Source organism: Rhinolophus sinicus, chromosome 14 (assembly GCF_057876585.1).
Source record: "Rhinolophus sinicus isolate RSI-liver-muscle chromosome 14, RSI-T2T, whole genome shotgun sequence".
Taxonomy (NCBI): domain Eukaryota; kingdom Metazoa; phylum Chordata; class Mammalia; order Chiroptera; family Rhinolophidae; genus Rhinolophus; species Rhinolophus sinicus.
Genome location: NC_142514.1, coordinates 100493315 through 100518520, shown reverse-complemented (window position 1 = coordinate 100518520; position 25206 = coordinate 100493315). Strand labels below are relative to the sequence as shown.

At 48.3% G+C, this 25206-nt stretch overlaps 1 protein-coding gene across 9 annotated transcripts in view; it reads left to right on the top strand.

Annotated features, from left to right (window-relative positions):
* LOC109437220 (uncharacterized) overlaps positions 1 to 25206 on the top strand; it is a 235906-nt gene that overhangs the window by 154285 nt on the left and 56415 nt on the right. For 4 of the 9 annotated variants that reach the window (XR_012497362.2, XR_012497363.2, XM_088791411.1 and 1 more), the window contains one exon: positions 11820 to 11938. The exons of 2 other annotated variants lie outside the window; for them this stretch is intronic. Coding sequence is in view for 4 of the 7 variants with exons in the window: in XM_088791411.1 (XP_088647537.1) it covers positions 11820 to 11938 (119 nt within the window). In the remaining 3 variants the exon portion in view is untranslated. Of the gene's footprint in view, positions 1 to 11733; positions 11939 to 25206 lie in introns of all 9 variants that reach the window. 3 more of the 9 variants (XR_012497364.2, XM_088791409.1, XM_088791410.1) reach the window with 1 other exon arrangement.

Sequence of the window (25206 nt, the reverse complement as noted above, 5' to 3'; positions counted from 1 at the left end):
AGTGTCCAGAAGCTGCTCCTGACTGGATCAGGCTGGAAAAGAGGAACAGGCTGGAGGAGTCCTGCTGCTCACCTGGGGCTACGGCAAGCATCAGCTGAGGCCACCTGAAGTTGGACCTGGCACTTGCCCAGGGAATGTTCCAAGGATGGTACTGCTGTCTGCAAACACGGAACAGAGCAGGGGGTGTCCTGTGCAAAGGGTACACTGCAAAAGCTATTTGGAGGTGAGGGGAAGGAGCCACCATCAGGATGGGGAGCTCCTTCCTGGGGAGGCGCTCATTAGGACACTTCAGATGTTGGAGCTGACGCCACCCTGCAGTACCCTGGCTGTGTGAGCACAATGAGGGGCATTGCAGTTCTTCCCTCAAAGTCCTAATGTGACTTCAAGAAACATAAAACTATCAAGAGCCTGTGAAAATGCTATAGATAGTGAATGATAAATAAAAGTAGAGGTCGTGAGCGCCGTCTCTTGGTGAGACCTCCGCCACCATGTCCAAGAAAACTATGGGCCTCTCCCCTCCCCCAGCACATTTTCCATGTTAAACCCAGCAAGAAGCCATCAGGATCCTGGGGCTAACATTTCTGAGGGCAGCAATAGCTATAGCACCATCCAACCCTTCCCTGTGTCTCAGAACTTGTGGTCCTCCATCCCTGCCAACATGCCTCAGAGCTATGTCAGCCTGTGCCCAACTTTCTATGCCCAATCTTAGATCGGATGCCCCTGACCTTCCCACCTTTCCTCTCCCTTATCCAGGTTCTTGCAGTTTCCCTGAGGAAGAAATTGAGGCAGCAGGAAAGAACCCAGGAGCCCCGATATACCCCTCCCCCCCACCAACTTTAGAGACACTGTACCTAGCAAAGCTCATTCTCTGAGTGTCTGGTCTCTGCAATACCATCTGCCAGGGAAGCTGCCATGTCATGTGGGTCCTGCAGGCATGGGACACAGAGGCCCAGGATGGTCTCTGCCTTCTCCCTGCCAGTCTCAGCTTGGAGCTGCTGTTCTGCCTGCATCCTTGCTTTGCCCAGCTGCCTGCCTGGCATAGAGGACTGTACTGGCCCCTCTGGGTTTGCAAGCTGGGGCAGCAGTTCGGAGGTGAGTCTATTTACTCCACTGCCCCTCCTTTATGGCATAAGGCAGAACACTCACTTAGATTAATTAATCTGCTGCCCAGCGTGCTCTTCCGACCCATCTTTTATTCATGGACAAATGGCGTTCTCCACTTTACCAGGACACAAGCATCAATATTTCATCCTTACTTCACCTGCCAGCTCCCTGCTCCCTCCTTCCTGCTTCCCACCCGCTCTAGGACCTAGAAGGCTGGGCATGCTGACCTAGCCCAGGGCGTCATCACAGATATTCGTGCTGCCTTCTTCAGTTTCTTCACCTGTGGCTTGTCCGCCTGTGTTATTGTTGGCAGAGCCGGGGCCGAACCAGAAGCCTTTCTGAGTAAGTAAGCTGGAAAGGCAGAGGAAGCAGAGGGCCAAGACTGCAGGGAGGGTATGCGATCAGAATTCTGAGGGATAAGGGAGATATGCCCTGGGGTGGGGCGATTCTGTAGCTGGAACAGCCCGTCTTGTCACTGTATTTGCTGGGTTGTTGTCTGGATGAGAAATGAAGATTGTGCAGTGCCTGGCATGGATTCGGTCATAGTAAGCGCTCATTTTTCATCCCCTTCTAGACCAGGGTAACTTATTCATTTCTTTCCATTTCCTGTACCTCAGCAGTTGAATGAATGACTCGTTGAAGGAATGAAGTGATCCCAGCATTCAGGAGCACAGGTGCCACGTCCCGCCCTGCCCCTAGTCCTCCTTCTCCCCTTAGCTTCCAGCATCGCCAGGCTTCCATGTGGGTGCTCAGAGCCTTGGGAGCTGAACTTTGGATCTGGAGGAGCCCTAACCAGGGGCCAGTGCAGGGCTCTCAGCCTGGGTTTGTGGAGGCCTCCTGGAGGGGGCATGAACCCTGAAACACAAAATCAAGGGTGATATGATTGTGTGTGTGTGGGGGGGGGGGTGGGGGGACCACTGGGTGGGTGCTGGGTCACACAGGAATACGTTGCAGTCCTTCTCTGGAGGAACTCACAGTCTGGTTGGTAGAGTGTGTAGCTGGGATGGAAGCAGTAACATTCAGATGGCCTTTGGACTGGCTGTGCGTCTTTGCCCAGCTTGGTGGCTGCCCTTTATCTCTGTGGGCCTGTGGTCGAGGATGCCTGCTGAGCTGAACTCCAGTCTAGGGGAATTGCTCTGTCTCTGTCTGGTGCTGAGGGACCAGCTGAGAGGCAGCAAACCGAACTTCCCCTTGTGTGTGGCGTGGGCGTTCCATGAGAGCCTGTGAGGTGTCCCACTCCCCTCCCTTCCTCATACTCCATACCTGATCCGTCAGGACCTCCTGCATGCTAAACACCTAAAGACACCTGAATCTGACCACTTCCACTGCCTCCCTATCTATGCTCCTTCCATGGCTTCTGCCTGGTCTCTTGCTCGCTCCCGTGTCCCCTGCAGTCTGTGCTCAGGATAGCAGCCATGACCCCTCTGGCCAAGAGCCCCACCTGGCTGCAGCTGCTCTGTGGGCTCACATGTGCCAGCCACCCCAGCAGGCTCCACCAAGGGTCTCTGTGCCTTTTTCCCCCCCAGTGTCCCCCTGACTCTCTCTTTCACGTCTTTCAAGTCTCTGCTAAAATGTGACCTGATCCCATCCCTCAGCCCTGTACTTTTAATTGTCCTCCTTGGCATGCGTCCATCAGTCACTCGGTTGTCCATGTTTACTGTATACCCTTTATCTCCTGCCCACACAATGAAACCTCCCTGAGGGCAGGAATTTTTATATGTTGTTCATTGATTCATCCTAGAGCAATGCTTACTAGGAGGGGCTCAATAATATTGTGGGGTGAATGAGTAAATGAATTCCCCACCACATTACTCCATGGCCCATTTAGGACAGCCCATGGAAGATATATTTTTTCTCAAGCCTAAGTGCCAGAAAAACCTTAGCCTGTGTTGAGAAACTGATGTTGAAACATTCATTTATTCCATATGCTTACTGAGCACCTGCTGTGTGCCAGGCACCATCTCAGGTGCTGTGGAGACTGTCTTAAACAAAACAGACAAACACTGCTTGCTCTCCAGTGCTGAGTGTTTATCTCATGGGTCCTGAGGGTCTTGTCACTGTTTTCCTTTCAGCTTTAGCTCTCCCCATGCCCAGAGCTAATTTTGTCAATTTTTCTGAGTACTAAAACTGCCTCTCTAATCTCAAAATTTTCCTTTTCTTCTCCCTGTGTCTTGATTGTTTTTAACAGAAAAGCGAAGTTCATGAGAAGAATGTGGAGTATTTGGTAGACTGGCCCAGGGCTCTTGGAAATGCTGAGGACCCAGGCTTTCTCTTGGTCTCTCTCCGGAATCTCTCTTGGTCACTATCTCTGGCGCCTCATCTCTTTCTGTGTCTCTGCCACCTGCTTCCTTCTGTTGCTTGTGGACCTGCTTTCCCACTCACATGACTGAAGATGAGGCCCTACCACTCTTGCTTTGATGCAATAATTCAGTTACATGTTTAATCTTAAAGTATTATATGCACTCTTACACTATTTCACAATCTTTTGGCAGCATGATGTGCATAGATTACTGCATACAAGAGTGGGTGGGGGGCTGGAGCGAGGGGGCCAAGCAGAGATGGAGGATTCCTCAGAAAGAGGAAGCTGAAGGTGACAGACCTCTTGCTTGGGGGGATGGTCTCTTGCTCCCATTCACCCTGACAGGCTCCTCTTTAAGAGTCAATGTGATTTGCTCAGCCACAGCCTAGCAATTATTTGGCCCAGATATACTTTTGTCACCAGCCTGCCATCTCCTGATAAGTTCCCCCTTTCTCAGTCCCACCTAGCCAGCCTTGGACTTCACAGCCTCATTCCCAGGTGAACTCACGGACCCTTTTGCCCTTGGCCCCTGTTACTGTCACAGTGGCTGGGGTGACCACTGAATCTGAAGTTCAGTGCCAGGAAAAGGGATAGATGGGAGTAGGGGAGGCCGGGGCAATTGTCACAGAGGGCCAGCATCAGGGAACACTCAAGGAGGAGTCTGAGAGGCTCGGGGTGGGGGTGGAGTGGAAGGAACCAGGTACAGGTGCTGGCCAACAGTCATGTGTCACAGGTATGCCCACGTCTCTCTACCTTGAACTACATCCTCCCCCTCAGCACTGCATCCTTGAGCCACTAACCAGACTGTCGAGGGAGGGTTATGGCCAAGACAGAAGGGGACTTTGGCCTGAAAGCCAGTGGCAGAAGTACCCTGTCCTCCCTGTGTGCCCTGGGTCTGGGGTTTCACTCTGTCCTTTAGCTCCCCTGTATTCCATGTGCTTCACCCCTACATCCCACCTGGTTTAAAAAGAGGAGCCTGCAGTAGGGGAAGCAACTTTCTGGGTCCATTGCTGGGGCTGGAATGTGTAACAGCTAACTGATTATGTGCCTTTGAACAAGTTAAGTAACTTTTCTGTGCCTCAGTTTTTCCATCTGCACGTTGGAGATAACAGTACCTATCTCATAGCGTTGTCATGAAATTAAATGAGTTATACAATAAAGAATTCAGCAGAATGCCTGCATATAGTCAGTACTCAGTAAGTGTTAGCCACTTTTATTATCATTTGAGGAGTTCTAGAAGGTTCGTCCCGTTCCTATATCTCCTCCATAGTCTGAAAGCCCTCCTTGACTTATTTCTTTGTATTTTTAAAAGAGGTTTTTATTTAGAATTACTTATTTCTTTGGATGAAAGTTCTTCCAAAGGCTCTGCTTAAGAAATAGCATAGTACCTGACAACACAGTGTGAGGGTTAAGAACACGGACATGAGGCCGGGCTCCACACCTTGTCTGCTATGTGAACTTGGACAGTTCTATAGCCCCCTCTGGGCCTTGATTGCTTCCCTTTCATTGAGATAACAACAGACCCAACTGTAGGGCTCTTGTGAAGATAAAATGAAACCAGGTATTCAAGATACTCAGCATGGTATTTGGAATGGCATGAGTGGTCAAGAAATATGAGGCTGTCGCTTTACCAGGTGCTTGCCATGCATCCTCTCATTGGATGCTGGCCTCGCCTCTGAGCTGGCAGTGCAGGCCTTATCACACCCCTTCCACGTGAGGAGACTGAGGCTCAGAGAGGGGAAGTGACTTTCTGAGCAGGACTTCCTGGGGGACTTGGGCCTCCTGGCTCAGGCCAGTACTCTCTCCATGGAGTGGCACTCAGAGGCCTGGCACAGGTGGCTATTGCTCATGGCATGATGAGGGTACTTAGGTGATTTGTCCCTGATGTGAGGCCTGGAAGGAGTGGGTGGGCCCACAGGGCAGAGAAAGGGGAAGGCCTGGGAAGGGACTGGCAGAGATGGTGGTAGTGTGTGAGTGATTGTGAGTTCCTGCATGTGGGGCGGGGGTGGGGGCATCAGGAGACAAGTGAACCTCCCACTTCACAGCTTTGGCTTAACCCAGCCCTGCTCTCTGAAGCTATGAGCCCCCCATTGCCCCTTGCAGCCTCCAGTGCCCGGCCTCTGGGCTTGAGGAGCCCTGGAATAAAGCTGTCTGCAGGATTAAAGCCGGTGCCTGCCTCTCACCAGGCCTTAGGAGGGATAGAGACTGGGCCCAACCCAGGGAAAACCTTAGATGTAATCTAATTTTTTACTGAGTTTGTGAAGGGGAAAAGACAAGTAAAAATAGCCCACCTGGACTGAGGAGGGGAAAAGCAATTTCCTTCTGAAATCTCTTTTTCTGATTCTTAAAAGATGCAATTTGGAACTGTCTTGGTGGCTCTGGCTGTGGTGTGGGCCAGACCACCTAAAAGGCTTTAGGGTGGAAACCTGGGGGTACTTGGGGGACAGTGGGAGCAGTGGGGGTGGGGACCAAGGTCTTGCTGTGTTTCAGCCCAGCCTCAAGGACAGGCCAGAGGAGGAGCAGTGAGGGGATTGGTGTGGCAGAGGGAGCACTGAGGAGTGAGGATGGCGGGGACTGACCAGACGGTGGAAGAGGCTGGGAATTCTGAGGGGCAGAGGGGTGGGAGAATGTGCTGGGGGAGAATTCCAAACCTGGCTGGGTTAAGAGGGTGGCCCAGCAACTAAAGGAGGTCCCTGCGGTGGGTTCAGCATCTCAGGATATTTCATGGGGCAGAGGCACCAAATCTATCCTGAAGGACAATGAATTCTGATCTCTTTTCTGGAAGGCCGTCTGAGTGCTGAGTAATCAGGTGGTACCTTGGAGACTTGGCCAGAGCCTGCAGGAGCAACTGGCGCCTGGCGGGGGTGGGTGGGGGGGTTAAGAAACCTAGGTCCGCCTTAATGCCTCAGGGTTCCTGTGCTTTTTGTCCTCTAGGGCCTTTCACCACATTCCCCAGAAGCCTCCTCCTCAACCTGCTACTTCTGTTTTGAGAAGTATTCCAGCAGCCATGGCATGTCTGTGAGGATCCCAGCTTGGTGGGGGACAGCCTGGGCACCTTTGGGTAGAGCAGAAATGGAAACTGAGTATCACTACAGGGGCCTCCTTGGGGCTTGTTCTTCCCTCTGATATGATGCTAACCCCATGTCCTCAAGCACCAACCTATCAACCAACCCTCCAACTAACTCATAAATCACTAAGTCCACCAACCTACCAATCAAGCCATCACCCCATTAAACAGTCCACCAACCACCAACCAACATATTACTTTATACCGTGCCACACTACAAAACCACCAACCTTCCAAGTAACTACCAACCAGCCAGTCTGCCAACCAACCAGTCCACAACCTATTCTTCTACCATCCTGCCACTCCACTAAGTAGCCCATCAACCAACTCACCAATCCACCCATTTCCCCACTGTCCAATCAGGGGATATAAACTACACATATTAACAGGAAAGGTTAATTATAAAGATGTTAACAAAACAGGTGATGACTTACTAAGGATTACCTCCTAACTATGTTGCCTAAAGAAACACTCTAAAGAAACACAGGACGAGCAGATATGGGGAGTGGCCACTACTTGTGAGGCTGAGGCAAAGCATCGAAGGAAGGAACAAATCTGTAAGAGCCTCTGGCACACACACCAGGGCTGATATCATGACCTTGTTAAGAGCAGGTATAGTGAGGCCAGTGGACGGCAGAAGAATCTGCTGAGGTGTCATGCTGGTTGAACTTCCTGGGGAGCCGCCTTCTGGGGAGCTGGAGGAAGCTATATGCTGTGGGAGCCTCAGTGCAGGGGCCTGGAAGGGAAGCCCTTTCCTCCTACAGTATTTCAGCCCATCCTACTAAAGCTTAACAGAGAGCCAGCTGGTAAAGGAGAAACGTTTATAGGGTCCAGCCATGGTCAAAGGCCAGGCAATGAAGAGCAGATGTGAAGCTGAAGGCAGTAAAATCATAACTGGCACACCCATTCTCTCACCACCCCACCAACCCAAAAACTCCCTAATGGATATATCAGCCCATCCACCAGTCAACCAATCAACTAACAAGCGTACTTTCCACCTACCCACCCCAACACCCCACCAAGTAACCAATATATGGACCCATACATGCACCTACCAGCCAACCCGGCAACCTAGTTTTCTTGGTGTTACCCGATTCCAGGTGCTGTGAGGACACAGTCTCCACCCTGAAGGAGAGACACTTTGGAGTAATTTACCCAGACTGGGGAGACATATGCAACTTATGCATATGACCAGCTAAGGGTCAATATGGACCTGTCACACCAGTAACACCTTTAAATGGACAAGCACATGGTGTTCTGGTTAGTGGTGGGAGAGATTGCTGTGGCCTAATGGTCTAGGACAGCTTTGTGGAGGAGGGGATGTGATCTGGGTTCTGAAGAATGAAAAGAATGGAGATTAAGATTTGGAAATGGCTTCAGAAGGAAGGCAGGTAGGGACAAACATCTCAGGAGGACTCAGGCACATGAAGACTTCTGTCTGAAGGACTCAGCATGCTTGGGGAAGCCTTCACGTGCAGTTGCATTGGGCCCATAGGGAGCGAGCCTCCATCTTGCCTGTGACAAGAAGAGCCACCATGGCCCTGAGAGATGCTGATCATATCATCAGATTTTTTCTCTGGCAGTGGATAGGCTTTCTATGTAATGGGGCTCTTCCTTTTTTATCAAAAACTAAACTGAAAGGAAAAAAGTTAAAGGCTCACCAACTTTAGGCAGACATCGGGAGGAACTTCTAGTTTAGACCAGCAGGAGTCTCAGGAATCAGCCTCTCTATAGACTTGAAAGAGAGACTTCCATCCGTCTGGGCTGGCTGAAATATTGACCTGCTCAGAGGCAGGGGAATAACCTTGATGACCCTTCCTAACCCCATTGTTAAAGGTTTCCCTGTGCTCCAGGTCCACCTGCTCCAAGTGCCATTAACTATCTTGAAATAAAAATCTGACTTCAGAGTCAATTGATGGAGAGAGGTTCTCGCAACATTCGCCAGAGAAGGTAATTAAATTCCAATAAGAGAAGATGGAGAGGTATGACAGGGTGGTGGGGGCAGCACGATGGAGCAGGGCTGTTGAGCAGTGAAACCACAGGCGTGTACAGCCCAAAGCTGGCAGCGGGACAAAGGAAATTGGTGCAGTCAAATATTTCTCTCCTCATTGAGTTCCATTTACATGTTTATAATAGGGGTTCTTAAGGCCCTAATGAGAAGGCTGCTCATTTACAGGGAAGAGGAAGATTAAGGCTCTGCCAGATGAGATCAGGGATAGGAACAAAAGCCTGTTAATTACTACAGAGGGACAGGAGGGATGCCAGGCTCTGCTCACTGCTCCCAGATCGGTACCTTCCTATTCTCCAGACTCTCCTTTGCCCCCCTGTCCCAGTGATCTCCAAGGGGCGGGTTGGATAGATCCCCGGGGTTACATTTAGGGGCTCAGGAGGTTCCCACCTCCTCTTTTAAGGGGTAATTTCAGGCTGTCCCTGTAACACATGAACGTCTGTCCCCTGGAGATGCTCTGGAAGTGGTGGCGAGAAAGGATCAGAAGAAGCCACATGCTGAACTGCTTGGCCATCACATGAAGCCACTGCCCACTAGGAAGCAGCTTACAGGAGCTTCTGGGCCCTGGAAGGGGACCAGCACAGGCAGTACCACCACAGGATACGCCTGTGGCAATCGAGGCCAGACTGAGTGACCTGATAGTGTCATCTGATACAAAGGCAAAGCGGTCCTACCAAGCTGATTTTAAGGCCTCTTTTAACAACCAGAGTGCATGTTGTGGTGGAAGAAGTATGGGCTTTGGGCTAACGGACTTAGGGGCAGGCAGACCTAGGTTGAAATCCCAGGTTTGCTATTGGCTAGTGAGCCTCAGTCTCTTCATCTGGAGAAATGGGATGCTCACACCTACTAACCCACATTGGGTTGGTTTGATGATGCAGTGAGATAATGTAGGCAAAGTCTGGCATATAGTAGGTGCTTAATGCATGTTGGTGACATTCTACCCCACTCTGTGGGGCTGGATTGCCAATCTGAGATGAAAACTGCAAAAGTCTTCTCTCTGACCTCCCAGAGCCTGGGGCTGAGTATGCAGCATCTGGCGTCCTTCAGCAGGTACCTGCTCTGTATCTACTCTTCTTGTGGTGGAGGTATCTAGTGATATAGAGGGGAAGAAGAACTCTCACTCTGGCCAGAGATGTGTAGAAATCCGGACCCTCATGCATTGCTTGCTTCTGTGTGACTTTCCACTGTGTACTCTCACCTGTGTATCAATCTGAGACCCTCCCCTGTGTCCCATCCTCCCCCTCAGGGCTCAGGAGGTGAGGGGAAGATGAAAGTAGGGGGATGAGAGGAACAGGCTTGGGGATCTTCCTGATTTCCCCATGGGGAAGAGGGATCAGAGGAATAAGAGTTGTGTCATACAAAGTAGAGTGAATCCGGCAGTCAAGAGTGGAATTTGAAAAAACTTTATTTAGGAAAATGATCATCTTATAAAGGCCCCAAACCGGAGATTTCTCAATTAGAATCTTGATTCTAGGCCCAGGGCATGTAGAGTCCAAGATGAGAATGATTCTGAAGGAAAGGCAAAGACCCTAAGATGAGAGACTCAAACTCCCGGGAGGTTATGGTGCTATCTTGATCTTCTCAGAGATCAGTCTTTGGTGAACAACTCAGGGCTGTAATGTCATGGAAGAGGGTGGTGGAGGAAAGCACCTAGCTAGGAACAGAGCCTGCTTTGCTTACCAATGCACTTTCCTTGGAGCCGTCCATGGTGCTTGTCTAGCACTGCCTGGCTGGCCTCACCTGCTCCCCTCCAGGCAGTTGTCTGCCAGGCCTGTCACCTGCAGAGCCACTGCCCAAGCCCACAGCACTAATGCCTGCTTCAAGTCCCAGAACTTTCAGCATACCTAACTTTCAACATACCAAACAAACCTAAGAGGGATTTTAGCTTAAGACTTCGTGCTAACAATAAACTAGTCCTTAGTGTAGCCTATATCCTAGAGATCACTTTAATCAGAACTCTAACCAGAACCCTCACTTGAACCCAGTAAAAACCTGAAGTCCAGTCCTAACCCTCATCCTCCCCTTAATATGGATCTTAAACACCATCCTCATTTCTAACCTCAATCCTGGTATTAGTCGGCACTTCATCTCTCACACTAATCTCATATTGAACCTGAGCCCTAAAGACTTGGGGTTGGGTAAAGACTGGCTCCTCTCTCCCTTGTTTTTCTCTTTCTTTATAAACATGGTCATGCATTTGTGTCTGGTACTGGGCTTAGGGAGGTGTATCTTACTTCCCCTGCTCTCAAGGAACTTGGCCATGTACCCCCATCACCCTCACTGTCAGATGGAGGACCCCAGGGATTGACAAGCTCATGTCAATATCAGCATTGATAACATTCCCCCAGGAGGAGCATCTTTAGAGAAGACACCATTTTCATTTTCTGAAGGCAAAGGATGAGGGGTCAGGGAGTAGATTGGATTCCACCCATTGTTTTCCATCTGCCATGGTCTCTGACTCATGTTTCTCTGATCCTTGGGTCCATGGTGCACACCGGTGTGGGTGGGGTGGGGGGAGAGTGTTATTCTCCATGGAGGAAACTTCCATAGAGGTGAATCAAATGACTAGTTTGTACATAAATGCTGAGGAGCATTGAGCAGCACAGGAAGTACCAGACAAAATAGATACTACCATTGAGAGTGCCTCCCATGTGCTCAACCCGTTGAAGCCCCACAGCATCTCTGAATAGGGGGTGGAATCCCGTTTTGAAGCCAACAATGCTGAGGTTCAGAGAGGTGAAATGACTTGCCTGATTGCAAAGATACTAGGTGGAGAAGCTGGGAGTCAAGTACAGGTCTGCTGGCTACACGTCCTCAAAGCTGGGGAGGGTTAGAAAGGAGAGGGTTTGGGGAGGACTGAAGAGTTGAGGGCATGGGGGGTTTCTAGCTGCAAGTGCTCAGGGTTGGGAGGGGTGAGTTGGGGATTGAGGCCGGAGCTGAAGAAAAGAGGTTGGCCAAGGCTGAGATGGGGTGGATTGGATGGGATGGCTTCTGTAGGCTGGTCTGGGTTTTGCCTTGGCCCTAGGCCGGGGTCTGGGGAAAGCTCAGAGGGAGAAGAGAACCCCTTGGCTGATTTCTCCTGAGGGGTCTGCTCATGTATTCTACATGGAGAATGCAGGGGTGAGTTGGAGAAGGGCGATGATGGAGAATGGCGGCCAGGAGAAGGCACATGACATTCCTGGGGGTCCATCATAAGGCCATGTGTCTTAATCTGCTGACTCTTCACTCTTCCCATGCCCTCTTCTCTCTCTCCAGCAACTGCCCTGGTCCAGGCCACACCTGGCCCCAGGTCACAGCCTTTATCACCTCCCTCCTCTATCCTTTGGGTCTTCTGCTTACAGCCAGAGGAACCTTCTGAGATCCCTGTGAGGACCCACCTCCCTAAGAAGCTGGCTGCCTCCTCTTTCTTGCCAGATTTCACCCAACTCTGCTCCTTGACCTTCTGGGCACAACAGTTGAGGTGAGTTTAAAATGTCTCTTCCAAACTGGGGTACTCCTGAAACTAAAGTGAGTGCTGTTAATGGTTGTGCAGCGCAGCGGCTGTGACACGGGGGCATACACTCTGGCCTCACCCCTCCTCTCCAGCCCCATCCCTGGGCTCTCCAACATCAGCCTCAGCTCCTTGAGATCTGGCCCTCCTGTAGCTTCTGGGCCTGGGGGGCTCTTCACTATGAGAAGAAAGGGCCTGAAATGGGAGTCAGGAGCTGAGTCCCAGACTCAGCTCTCCACTTATAGTTTTGAGACTTGGCTGAGGAGACCTCTCTGGCTCGTCTCCCTTTAAAATGGGATATTACTCCTACTCTTTTCCTCTTCCAGCCAGATGTGGTATGTGACAGCACTTGGCAAACTGATGCACTGCACACATGAGACTTGCTGGAATCATTGTCCTCTTTCCTGCCCAAATTTTGGCCCTGATTATTTAAAAAAAAATTTGTTTATGGTAAAATGCATATAACATAAAATTGTCAACTTAACCATCTTTAAGTGTATGGTTTTGTAGTATTAATTATAATCATATTGTTGTGCAACAAATCTCCAGAGCTTTTCATCTTGCAAATCTGAAACTTTGCCCCCAGTAAACAACAACTCCCCATTTTCCACTCCCCCCAGAGGAGTGGAATGGCAACCACCCTTCTACTTTCTGTTTGTGAATTTCAGTACTCTAGGAACCTCATATAAATGGAATCATATAGTATTTATCTTTTCGTAACTGACTTATTTCACTTAGCATAATGTCCTTAAGGTTCATCTATGTTTTAGCATATGTCAGAATTTTCTTCCTTTGTAAGGCTGAATAATATTCCATTATATGAATATAGACCACATTTTGTTTATCCATTTATCTGTCAATGGACACTTGGGATGCTTCCACTTCTTGGCTATTATGAATAGTACTGCTATGAACGTGGTGTGCAAATATCGCCTGAAGACCTTGCTTTCAATTCTTTTGGATATATACCCAGAAGTGGAATTGCTGGGTCCTATGATGATTCTATTTTTAATTTTTAGAGAGACCATTTTCTATAGTGACTGCATCACTTCACATTCTTACCAATGCTGCACAAGCGTTCCAATTTTTCCACATCCTTCCCAACACTTGTTATTTACTTTTTCTTAATAGTAGCCATCCTAAAGGGTGTGAGGTGATATCTCACTGTGGATTTGATTTGCATTTGGCCCCAATTTAGTTTTTTTGACCCCAATTTAGTTTAATTCCTCTCCTCCAAGGAGCATCCATTCCTTGCAGCATCCAGCGCTCCCCTCTGCACGTCCCAGGATTCTCAGGCTGGTCTTGCAGCTGGTGCTTGATTATCTCCCCTCAGGTCAGTCACAGACTGCCAACCCATGCAGGGCAGGAGGTCTCTTTCTTCTCTGCCAGCCTTAGCACAGCCCTGGGTGTCCAGTGGGGCTCTATCAGGTTGACTGGGGTCTTTAGTTCTCAAACTTGATCATGAGTCAGAATTTGGTGGTGGGCTTGCTAACCCCTAAATTGCTGGACTCCACCCCCTAGTTTCTGATTCAGTAAATCTAGGGTGGCGCCTGAAATTGCGCCTTTTTAACAAGTTTTCAGGTGATGCTGATGCTGCTGGTGCAGGGGCCACACTCTGAGAATCACTGATGTTTTCAGCAAAAGGTGTCTGTGTGTGTGTGTGTGTGTGTGTGTGTGTGTGTGTGTGTGTGTGTGTAGTTTGGAGGGGTGGCACTTTAGACACCCAGGAAGTGAGCTTTTCTTGCCTAGAGGCAGAAGCAGCCTCCACTGTTTTTGGAGAACCTAAGTGTTGGATGTCTTCAGCCAGAGCGTCCACATCAAAGTTTAATGTGTTCCTGAGCAATTAGAGGGAGGGAACCAAGGAAGGGTGGGAGCCAGTGGAAGGCAGCTGCATATTTCATGCTGTTCTCCTGCTTTGAAGGTCCTGGGAAGGCAGGTCCATGGCAGTCTGTGACAGCTTCATCTACACTAATGAGGAATGCGGAGACGCACCCCCGCTAGTGGAGGGGTGCAGAGCCTAGGGCTCATTGCTGTGGTGGAAGGACAGAGAAGGGAGGAGCAGGGGAGCTGAAGGGTGGGTAGGGAGGGGAGGAGGGGAATCTGTGATCTGGGCCCCTCCTTTAGCTCAACTCCCTTCTCCCTCAGGATGTGGGAGTGGTGGTGTGATTCCTGGAGAATTTTCAGCTGCAGCCTCTAAGGGCCTGCCTCTGTCCCCAAATGCACCTCTGGAACATTCTTACCCCTCACCTGCAGAAGCTTCTGGAAGAACAAAGCCCCACTGTTCCTGAAACTGCCCCTACTTGGGCTCTGGTGGTGTCAGGAGCCTCTGAGTTGCAGGAAAATAGGGCTCATTACTATTTGGTCTCAGATCCATACCCTGTTTATTTACTTCTTGCTCCATCCCCATCCCCAAACTCCCACCATCAGGACCAAGGCCATTTCTACCGAGCTTATAATTGAGGGGATTGGGAGGAATCTCTGAACCTTCTAACAAGGCTTCTCCTTATTCTTAGTTTTGGCTCCACAGGCCCCATAATCTGAGATCTATGGTGATGGGAGACGAAAGGGGGCAGGGTCCCTGCTCAGAGACAAGATTGGCTTGGGGACAATTTCTGGAACCACGGGGTGGGGGTCTGCATGGGGTCTGTGCCAACTGTTCTCTGAGTCCAAGACACAGAATCCAAGAGCTCTCAGTAACCCTGAGTTGGCTGCATGGACAAACATACCCCTCTGGCTCAGCCGGGCACCACACCAGCCTCTGAGGAGACACAGAACTACTTGGAATCCATGGTTTCCTTACTTACAATTATCCAAATCATCAGTCAGGCACTGGGTGGGAGACGGACTCCTGGAGCTGAGCTGACTCTGCTGCACTGTGGGCCCACTCCCGCTCATCCCCATTTCTAGGGCTCTGTTTGTCCTTCCAAATGAAGTTGTAGCAGTGGGGTAGGACAGGGCCCTGGGAGGGGGGAAGGGATGATGGCAGTACAATCAGAGAGACCTGGGTTTGAATCCTGCCTTTGCTTCCTAATATCTGAAGATGTGACCTTGGTCAAGTCACAGGACCTTTCAGAGTCTCAATTTGCTCGTCCTGAATGGGGACATAATTTCAATTTTGCAGGGATGTTGTAAGGATGTGATACATAGAAAACACGTAGCACAATGCCCGGCACCCTGTGAACTCTCAATAGTGGGCACATGCACGACCTTGAGAGAGATGCCTTGAAAGCTGCTTAGGACTTTACTCAGTCCCAGGGCCCTGCCCTCCAGCCACGTGGAACCAAGGACCAGGCCATGAGCTGCCTTCCTCAGAGCCAGTTGGAATAAGCATTCAATCCTGAGTAGCTCCACTGGGCTCCCTTGTAACCTTTACATTAGGAAATTATGTTTAATAGAAATTGTTCTGACACCTCTCAGTGGCAGTTCCCTGCAATTCATTACCACTTGGGGGAGGGGGGCGGGCAGCTGAATGGCTCTAGGACCCGACTCCAACAGGGGAGCCCCACCCTCTGCCTGGTGCAGCGTCATCTGTGTGGGTGGAAGGGACACAGGACAGAGGTGTTTCAGCTTGGCGTCCTCACAGAGACAACAGGCCAGCTGTTGGAACACATCTGGATGGGACTGGCCTGCTCTCAACACCCTCCCTTGAGTCTGATTTGGGACTACCCAGCTGCTGCCAATGATGCTCATGTGTTGATGCCGTTCTGATTCTTGTTCTGTCCTCGCACTGCCCCAGGCAGGTAGAAGGAGCAGTGGTCTCCAGCTGTGCAGAACCAGAGCTGGAAGAACTGAGTACTCCTTGCTCTGCTGCCTCTCTGTCTGCCCACAAACTCTAGCCTCTCTCCCCTGCTCCCTTCCTTCTGGAAGCCTCCCCGGATGCTTCCCCTCCAGGTCTGCTCTCCTCTCACCCCCCCTCCCCAGGAGAGGAGAAGTTCACACCTGTTTCTCACCTGAAGGTCTGCCTCCCCTGACTGGCTGGGACTGGAAAAGGCAGAGGCTCCTTGGTCCCATCCATCAGGGGCTCCCTGAGATTTGGCTCTTAGAACCAAGGACTTCCCGAATCCTCCTGTCTCTCTTCTAACTCTAGACACTTCTGTTTCTCACACTCAGCCTTGGGGGTGTGGGGGTTCGAATGAGCAGGAATGCTGAGGGAGGGAAGGTCACCCCACCTTTTTCTCTTCCACATCTGACAACTACCTGGGAAGTTCCTCTCTGTGTCCCTCTCATTTTGGTCCCAAGTCCCAGGCTGCAGCTGTTACCCCTCTTGGTACCTTGGATTTTCTGCTCTGTGAAATGAACCAGATCCCTCATCCTGTCTCCCCGGGAGAAAAGAGGGTGCAGGGAGCTTGGTGCTGAAACAGTCCCTGCTTCACAGCACTTGGAGACCGTATCCCAGCGTGTTTTTTTGACCCTACAGCTGGTGAGACCCCTGGATATTTCACCACCCAGTATCTGAAATTAGCAGCAGCCTAATCTCTTTCTGCTGTATCACTCAATTATGTAATTGTGCAGAAAAAATTGTACTCAGTTGTACTTCTTTATGTTAACTCCCTTCTTCTCTCTATCTCCTTTTGAATGTTACAAGGCTTTCTTTCTCCCCCTTCCATAGGCATGCACAGAATCATTTCAACTCCCCATATAATCTCCAAAATGAACACTTAAATTTGAGGGGAAAAATACATTCTTACACCTTTAATTTCCCTGTTATGAAGTGTAATGAAAAAGCCTTATTATTTTTAATTCTTCCTTTTAATAATTCAGCTTCAGAGTGATTTAAGACTAGGATTCATAATTACCTTTCTGCTTTCTTGGCAAATGCAGTTATAATAGGAATGAGCACTCTGGCGACTGAAGTGGGTTTCAGCAGATGGCTGTGGGGTCAGGCCTGATACCGATTGGTGCAAGAGCATTCCTAGGGCACCTCCAGGGTGTGGGACGTGGACTGGACTTATGGGCCCAGGTGGATGGAGGAAGAACTGTATTTTGCTTGTGCTCACTGGGGACCATCTCTCCTGACAGTAATGAATGGTCTGTTTGAACAGTAATGAATGGTGTGGGTTTGAATGACCCATTTATCCTAGAAGGGAGAAACTGGTGAAAAATGGCCAAGAAAGTCTTCTTACATACAGATGGCCAACAGGTACATGAAAAGGTATTCAACATCACTAATCAGCAGAGAAATGCCAATCAAAACCACAATGAGATATCACCTCGCACCTATTAGAATGGCTATTATCAATAAGACAAGAAATAACAAGTGCTGGTGAGGATGTGGAGAAAAGGGAACCATCATGCACAGTAGGATTGTAAATTAGTGCAGCCACTATGGAAATCAGTATGGAGATTCCTCAACAAATTAGGAATAGAACTGCCATATTCCACTTCTGGGTATTTATCCGAAGAATACGGAAATACCAATTCAAAAAGACATATGCACCCCTGTGTTCATTGCAGCATTATTTATAACAGCCATGTTATGGGAAGAACCTAAGTGTCCGTCAATGGATGAAAGGATTAACAAGATGTGGTATAGATATGTAATAGAACACTACTCAGCCAGCGGAAGGTGAAATCCCACCATCTGTGACAACATGGATGGGCCTCAAGGGTATTATGCTTAGTTAAATAAGTCAGATGGAAAAAACAAATGCTGTATGATTTCACTCATGTGTGGACTATAAAAAGAAATAAAAAACAAACTCAGATACAGACAACAGATTGATTGTTACGTGGCCGGGGAAGGGGTGGAGGGAGAGTGAAATGGGTAAAGGGAGTCAATTATATAATGACGGATGGAAACTAGGTTTTTGCTGGTGAGCGTGATTTAGCACATATAAATGTCAATTTATGATGTTGCACACCTGAAACTTATATAATGTTATAAACCAATGTTACCTCAATAAAAAACAGATATGAAGCAGGATATTTAAAAAAGTAAACAACGTGGCCAGAAAAGTCTTCTTGATTACCAACAGTGAACTATAAGATTGATTATAGTTCAATGAACTACAGAACAATGAACTATAGAACAAATATAGAATTATAGAACAATGAACAATTACCAAAAGATTAATGACAGTAGGTACCATGAATTGAGCAAATACTACTGTATATAAGACCTAGCTGGACAATCAGCTCTAATGCGTCTTCTGGAGCAAAAATTAATATAAGACCCAGTATTATATTATATTATATTAATTATATTATATTATAAAGACCTAGTCATATATTATAGTAAAATAAGACCCAGTCTTATATTAAGTTTTGTTCCAAAAGACAGATTAGAGCTGATTGGATCAGGTCTTATTTTCGGGGAAACACGGTACGTGTCAGGCATGGTCCTAAGTGCTTCAAAGACATTCTCTCTTCTAACCCTCATAATAATTTATTCTACATAAACTGAGACTCACAGAGGAACTAACAAGCCAACGTCAAGGTAAATGGCAGAACTTGGATTTGACCTCAATTCTGTCTGACTCCCAAGCCACCACTCCCCGGCACTGACTAATTTTCCAAGGACTGCCCAGAGTCTATTACCCAGACAAGGTACCTGCCCCCAAGAAGCTTACAGACTTAACCAGACATAGAAGTGGGGTGGGATTATAGAGAGACCGGTGGAAAGAGCATTGGCTAGGTAGGAGTCAGGAGCCCTGGGTGCTTCTACCAGCTTCACTGCCTATGAGCTTGGAGACACTGAGAAAACCTCTTCTCTTCTCTGAGCCTCATCTATGAAATGGGGATAATAAAAATTGACTTGTCTAGTTCAAGGAACTGTAATGAGACTCAAATGAGAAAATACATGTGGAAAAGCTTTGTAAATCCTTAATACTTCTACAAGGGTAAAGTATAATTATCATTATTTGATAACAAAATACTTAAAATTGTATTCTGTTAAAATTCCATTCCTGTCCTCCTCCCAAAGCCATTTTTTTCTGTTGCCTGCCTGCCCAACCTTTCTATCAAAATCTAGCTCAGAATGTACCTCCTTCTCCAGGAACCCTTCTGGACTGATTACTCTCAGGGCCCATTTTCTATGACTCTCCACCTGCCTCTTTCTCTATTTTTTGCATTCAGTTATTTGTGTCCTTAGGTTTCTAGAGAACACAGGTGTGTGTGTGTGTGTGTGTGTGTGTGTGTGTACACACCCATGCACATGCTCTCTCTAGACTGTCAAACCTCACTTCAAGGCTTTTTACTCCCTTTCTTTTGTTACCTCAGAACTCTTCCTCTGCATTCAGGCTGTAAAACATCAATACAGTTGATTCAGTACCTAAATAGAGACATAGATGGTGAAAGCCCACAGATAATCCCAAACAATGAAATATTAGTATTGGAGTGTTGAAGCATGCAATGAGAAACACACACACACACACACACACACACACACACACACACACACACACCCCTACCATCACACCTGCAACTGGTTTATCTGAGCTTGCCTATATTGTGATCCAGTTGTACTCAGCCCTTATTTTACAGTTTATCTAGTGCTTTCCCATATATTAAAGAACAAGATTCTCGCAGTAGCTTCCTAAAGAAAGACACAGGGCAGGGATCACTGCCCTCTTTCCAGAGCAGAAAAGGTTAGGTGGCTTGCCCAATATCCCTCTGTAGAGTGGGGAGAGTTCAGGCCTTCACACTCTTGAGCCATAGCTCTTCCCAAGACAGCCGTGGGGCTGTCTAGCTGCAGAGAGGGAGTTCTGGTATGCCAGGGAAGAAGCCTGGCCTTGGTCCTGACAGACTGTCTGAGGGAGGAGGTAGCTGCCCCGGGCAGGGCCTCAGCACCCTCAGAGCCATGAGACTTGGAGACAAAGCCCTTCTTGGGCTCAGCAGAAATCAGAGTTCTGACCCAGCAGTCCTGTACGCATCACTTTGAGCCTCCCTGTGCTCCGGCCTTTCTGAGGACCAAGGAGCTTGTGGTAGCTTGCCCCTGGGGGCCTCAGGAAGAAAGGAGGGTGCTGGAGTCACAGGGGTGGTTCATGAGGGCCTTTGCTCAGACCTGGGTGGGTTTGGTGCCTCCTCTCCTCCCATTAATGCTCCCTAGAATGGAAAGGCAGCTGAGGGGCCCTCAGAGACACTTGAGCCGTGATTAGGAATTAAGTGTCTCATAATGACTCCCTTGAAATGTCAAGCGACCTGGCCTACTCCAGGGCTGATTGCTCTCCCTGGGTGGGTGGGTGGGGGAAAGTCTGGCCCTGGATGCTTCTCCACCATGGAGGTCTCACCCTGAGGATTTGTCTCCAAGCTGAGCTCTTCCTGGGCTGTCCTCAACTCTAATTGCAGCCCTCCCTGTACAGAGCACTGTGGCCTTTACCCCTCCTGGATACTGCCATGGGGTGGGTATTACAGGTTCCAAGGAGGGTGGAAAGGGTAGGGTTGAAGCTAGAACTGACCTCACTGGTCCTGGGCTGGGCCACAGCCTAGTTGCTGGACAGAGCAGGTGGAAGCTCAGTCAGGCTCTTTGCAGAAAAGGGTCCTGCTCTTTCAAGGGCCTGCAGGAGCACAAGCCTCAGCTTCTCCATGGCTATGACTTGGAGTCTTTTGTGAAGGCCCAAAGTATCTGTCAGTTAGTGCTTTGTAACAAACCACCCCAAAACTCAGTGACTTAATTAGATTTATGATTTCTTGTGAGTCGATGGGTTGTCTGGGTGGTTCTTTTGGTCTTGGCTGGGATCACTTATGTACTTGTGGTTGGCTATAGGTTGAGGAGGCACCTCTGTTGATGTAGGATGAGTTCTCATTTTTTGGGGGTAGCTGCCCATAGGCAGGTTTAGGGAGGTCTTAGTTGGGACAACTGGGCTCTTCTCGACATGTCTCCCATCCTTCTGCAGGCTAGCCCAAGCTTGCTTACATGGTGCTAGTAGGTTTCTAAGAGAGCACGGAATGCCACTAGGTTTCTTGAGTCCTAGCCTTGGAACACTGTCACTCCCATTGAATTCTACTGGTCAAGGGAAGTCACAAGGCAGCCCAGATTCAACTTCAGGGGAAATACTCGCAGGCTTTACTTCTTGTTGGGATAAGCTACAAAGTGACATTGCAAAGGGTATGGATGTAAGTAAGGGAGGATTTTGGGGCATTTTGCAATCAATCTATTATATCTTTTGAAGCCTCTTGTCTCCCCTCTTCCAAGGTCTGAGTGGGAGAACTTGGCTTTAATTACCAGGGAAGGACTAGGCAGGCCCTTGACCATATGTTCATGTGGATTTTTTTATTAATAGTTCTGACATGGGTTGATTGCAACACCTTCCAGCTGTGTGACCTCAGGCTACTCACTACTTCTCTTTATGCCTCAGTTCCCCCCAATAGTGAAATGAAGTAGATGGATTAAATTTGATTATTAGAATAGATGATTAATTATTGGGAACCTACTCTGTTCCAGGCACGATGCCAGATATTGAGCTAGAAGATCTATAAGGACCTGCTAAGCTGATGCGGGAGGATGTGTTGGCAGGGGGCAGAGTGCCCGATGCACTAGAAAGAGACTGGTTACAAAGTGATCAGTCTCTACCACATCCTTCTCTACCACTTTGTGTTCCCCATTCTGAGCTAGTTTTCCTTTTGGCAAAAACTGGACTGTGAACATATTTAGTAAAGCACTAAATGAGAATGCATTTGTTAACTGCAAAGTGTACTGCACATGTCAAATGTCAGCTGCTAGAGTCCCTAGTCCTCTCCTGAACATCAGCTTTACTGTGGAGAACTGCAAGGATTTTACTCACTTCTGGTAAAATCTGATATTGGTTTCTCACCATTGAATGAGTGCTCCTTGGGCTGAAGAAACATGGCAGAATTTGCTGAGTTAGACATGAAGTGGGGAAGATTGTAGAAATGGGGCTATTATTTGTTTTCAGGTGGAGGAGATTCAGGGAACACTCTGCACATTTGAGCAGATCCAGATTCAACTATCATCCCTGATCACCTGCCTTCCCAGGCACTGTCTTAGATGTTACTGCATTTAATTTCATCCTCACAATGACTTTTGGGGCAGTACTTTTCTTACTGTACAAACAAGGGTGCTGTGTCCTGTGGCAGATAAGCAGCATGATGTCCCTCACTGTCCACACAGCCAGTAATCATGTATTTAGAATCTGTCTTCTACTGATTGCATATAAAGAGAATCATGGCTAGCAGACTTGAGATGGGTTTGAACTTAGCTCTTTGGCTTCCAGCATCATTACTTTCCCTACAGTGAGGATTGCTGAGTTCCATGCCCACTAGGAATAGGAGAAGCTGGAATGGCCTTAAAAGGCACTGGGTAGGATTCACGTTAGAGAAACCAAGAACTTCCTGGCTACAGGCAGTCCATAATAATAAAAATATCTAAAATTATTGAGGACTTACTATGTGTCAGGCACCTTGCTAAGACCTTTGCTAACAGTATGTCATTTAATCCTTGGGAGAAACTTGTGAGGTTTGTACTATTTAGGTCACTTGTTCAAGGTCACACAGATAGTGAGAAGTGGGCTGGGGTTTGCATCTAGTGACCTGGCTGCATCTGAGGTGTAGCACTCCTGCACTCCTGGCTGAGGTAATGGGCCAAGTGCTTTCTGCCTTGGGTCTCCACAGGCCCTTAGCTGATGAGAGGCTATATGCTGCCGGGGGAAGGGGAAAGTGCAGGTCTTGTCCATGCCCAGGAAGGTGCAGTGGGAGCTTCTGTGAATCTGCTCCAAGTGGAGCAGTATATGGAGAAAAGGTAGGTGTGGAGACAGCATCTTAAGCCAGGCATTACTTTTCAGGGAGTAATGCATTGCTCAGATATCCAAGGCCATTAGCTCCCTCCATGGGTGCAGTTCTGTGCTTGGTTGTTTATCGTGCCCAAGGCCGTGAAACTGATTTCAGAAAGCTTGTCCATTTCCTCCCTCTCTTCCTGCAGAGGGGATAGAGTAGGTGTATGTGTGCAGGGCTGGCCAGGATGAAGACACCCTTGGGTGGGCAACATAACTCATATGAGCATATCTCTCTAGGGGATCTTTGAGATTTCATCTCTATGTCCAAGAATGGACATCTTCCCAGGGATGCAGGGGTGTGAGTGTAGGGGTTGGGGCCAAGACTGAGAGGAACCAGCTGGATGAAAGGAGAAAATTCAAAGCTGTAAAGGGTGATTAGGGAATTGGGCAGGGGTCAGAGTGTAGTCCTGTCGTATTTTAGGGGACATTCTGGTGGGGAAGACAGTGCCTGGAGCCTATGGATGTGAACCTGGTTGCTGATTCTGGAGAAGCTAAGGACAAGATATGGGCCATTGTCTATGTATGCTACTCAGTCCAGAGTTGGACACTTGTGGGCTTTTGGAGGTCAATAATGAAGTCAGTGGCAATGATTACACAATATCAAAGGCTTAGTGAGACCTAATCTGATCCAGTTTCTAAGCTAGACTTGAGGACATAATGGTGAAAAAGGGGTGGTCCCAGATCCTAAGGAGCTCAGATGTGTGTGTAGGTGTGTGTGTGTGCTTGTATATGTGGATTGGGGGGTAGTGGAGACTCACACAGGGGCTCATGCCTCTATTAAGACTACTGTTTTTGGTTTATATACCACATATCAGTGAAATCACATGGTTCTCTGCTTTTTCTGTCTGACTTGTTTCGCTCAGCATTACACTCTCAAGATCCATCCATGTTGTCACAAATGTTCCTATATCATCTTTTCTTACCGCCGAATAGTATTCCATTGTGTATATAGACCACAACTTCTTTATCCATTCATCTATCGAAGGACATTTTGGTTGTTTCCATGTCTTGGCCACTGTAAACAAAGCTGCAATGAACATTGGAGCACACGTGTCTTTATCTCTAAATGTTTTCAGATTTTTTGGGTAGATACCCAGGAGATGGATTGCTGGGTCATATGGCAATTCTATTCGTAATTTTTTTGAGGAACCGCCACACTGCCTTCCATAACGGCTGCACCAGTCTGCATTCCCACCAACAGTGTATGAGGGTTCCTTTTTCTCCACAGCCTCTCCAACACTTGTTACTATTTGTCTTGTTGATGAAATCTATGTAATTTTACTAACAATTGTCACCCCAATAAATTTAATAATAATAATAAAAAAGACTACTGTAAGAGGATGAGCAAAGTGTTTGGAGAAATGCAGAGAAGGGGACACCTGGACTGGGTCTTCATAATGAGTAACTCACCAGGGATGGGGAATGCTTCTGCATCAGTTGGGGTTCGTGGCCATACTCAATAAAAGTGACTGATTAAGCAGAAAAGGAATCTATAAAAGAATACTGGGTGTCTCATCTAACCCTATGTTTGTTCTAGAAAACCAGACTCAGCGCTAAGCTTCGAGGCACAATGCCCTACTGCACCACAGACCTAGACTGATGGGGACACTGTAGCCACTGCTGTTGTCCCACCAGACCAGCTACTGCTGCTGCCTCTCCCCATTGATTGCACTTTTTGAACAACTTAATCCTGCTTTCACTTCTACCCCAAAGCTGGACACCTCCATTTCCACCCTTGTAAGCACCATGGATTCTGGGCATTGCCCCCTTACTCAAGTTTCTCCCTTCAAGAGCAAAGTCTCTGATGAGTGAATTTGATTGGTGATGTCTGAGTCCCATGTCTGTGCTGTAGTTGCAAAGGAGGCTGGGTAACTAAGTTTCTGGTTTCTACTTTGGGAAGTGACTCATGAGGCTGGAAACACTCAAACTTGACAAAGATGTCTGTGGGCAGCAAAACCAATTGAAACAAACATGATAAAATTCATTGCAATGACAGTAAGTCCACAAGAACAGGAAATGTGCCCTTTTTATGTTTTCATGCCAGTGAATCTCTAGCTTGAACTTGTGCCTGGAACATGGTAGACAGTCCTGATGTACTTGTAGGATGAATGAACAAATGACAGCAAGGGATCAAAATGGTGGCATGAGGTGAGCCTCTGTAAAGCTCCCCTGGAATTTACAACAAATGGAACAACTATAACTCCACAAAGGATTCCCTGCACAGCAGAGAGGCAAGACAAAGAGGCCAAGTACCAAATTCACCTAAAGGTGGGTGAATTGCGTGAGCAGGGGAGCAGGGAAGGGAGAAGTGCAGAGAGAGAGCTGAGTGGGTGCAGGATGCAGATCTAGCTCAGTGCTCCGAGCTCACTGCATCCGGGAACTATGCAGCTGCGGGAGAGGGAAGAACTCAGACTGCTAATGATCCATTTATATCTCACAGGGCTGAGGGGACAGCATACAACATGGCTGAAAACAATGCTCATGGCAGAGACCGCGGAGAAAAGACTG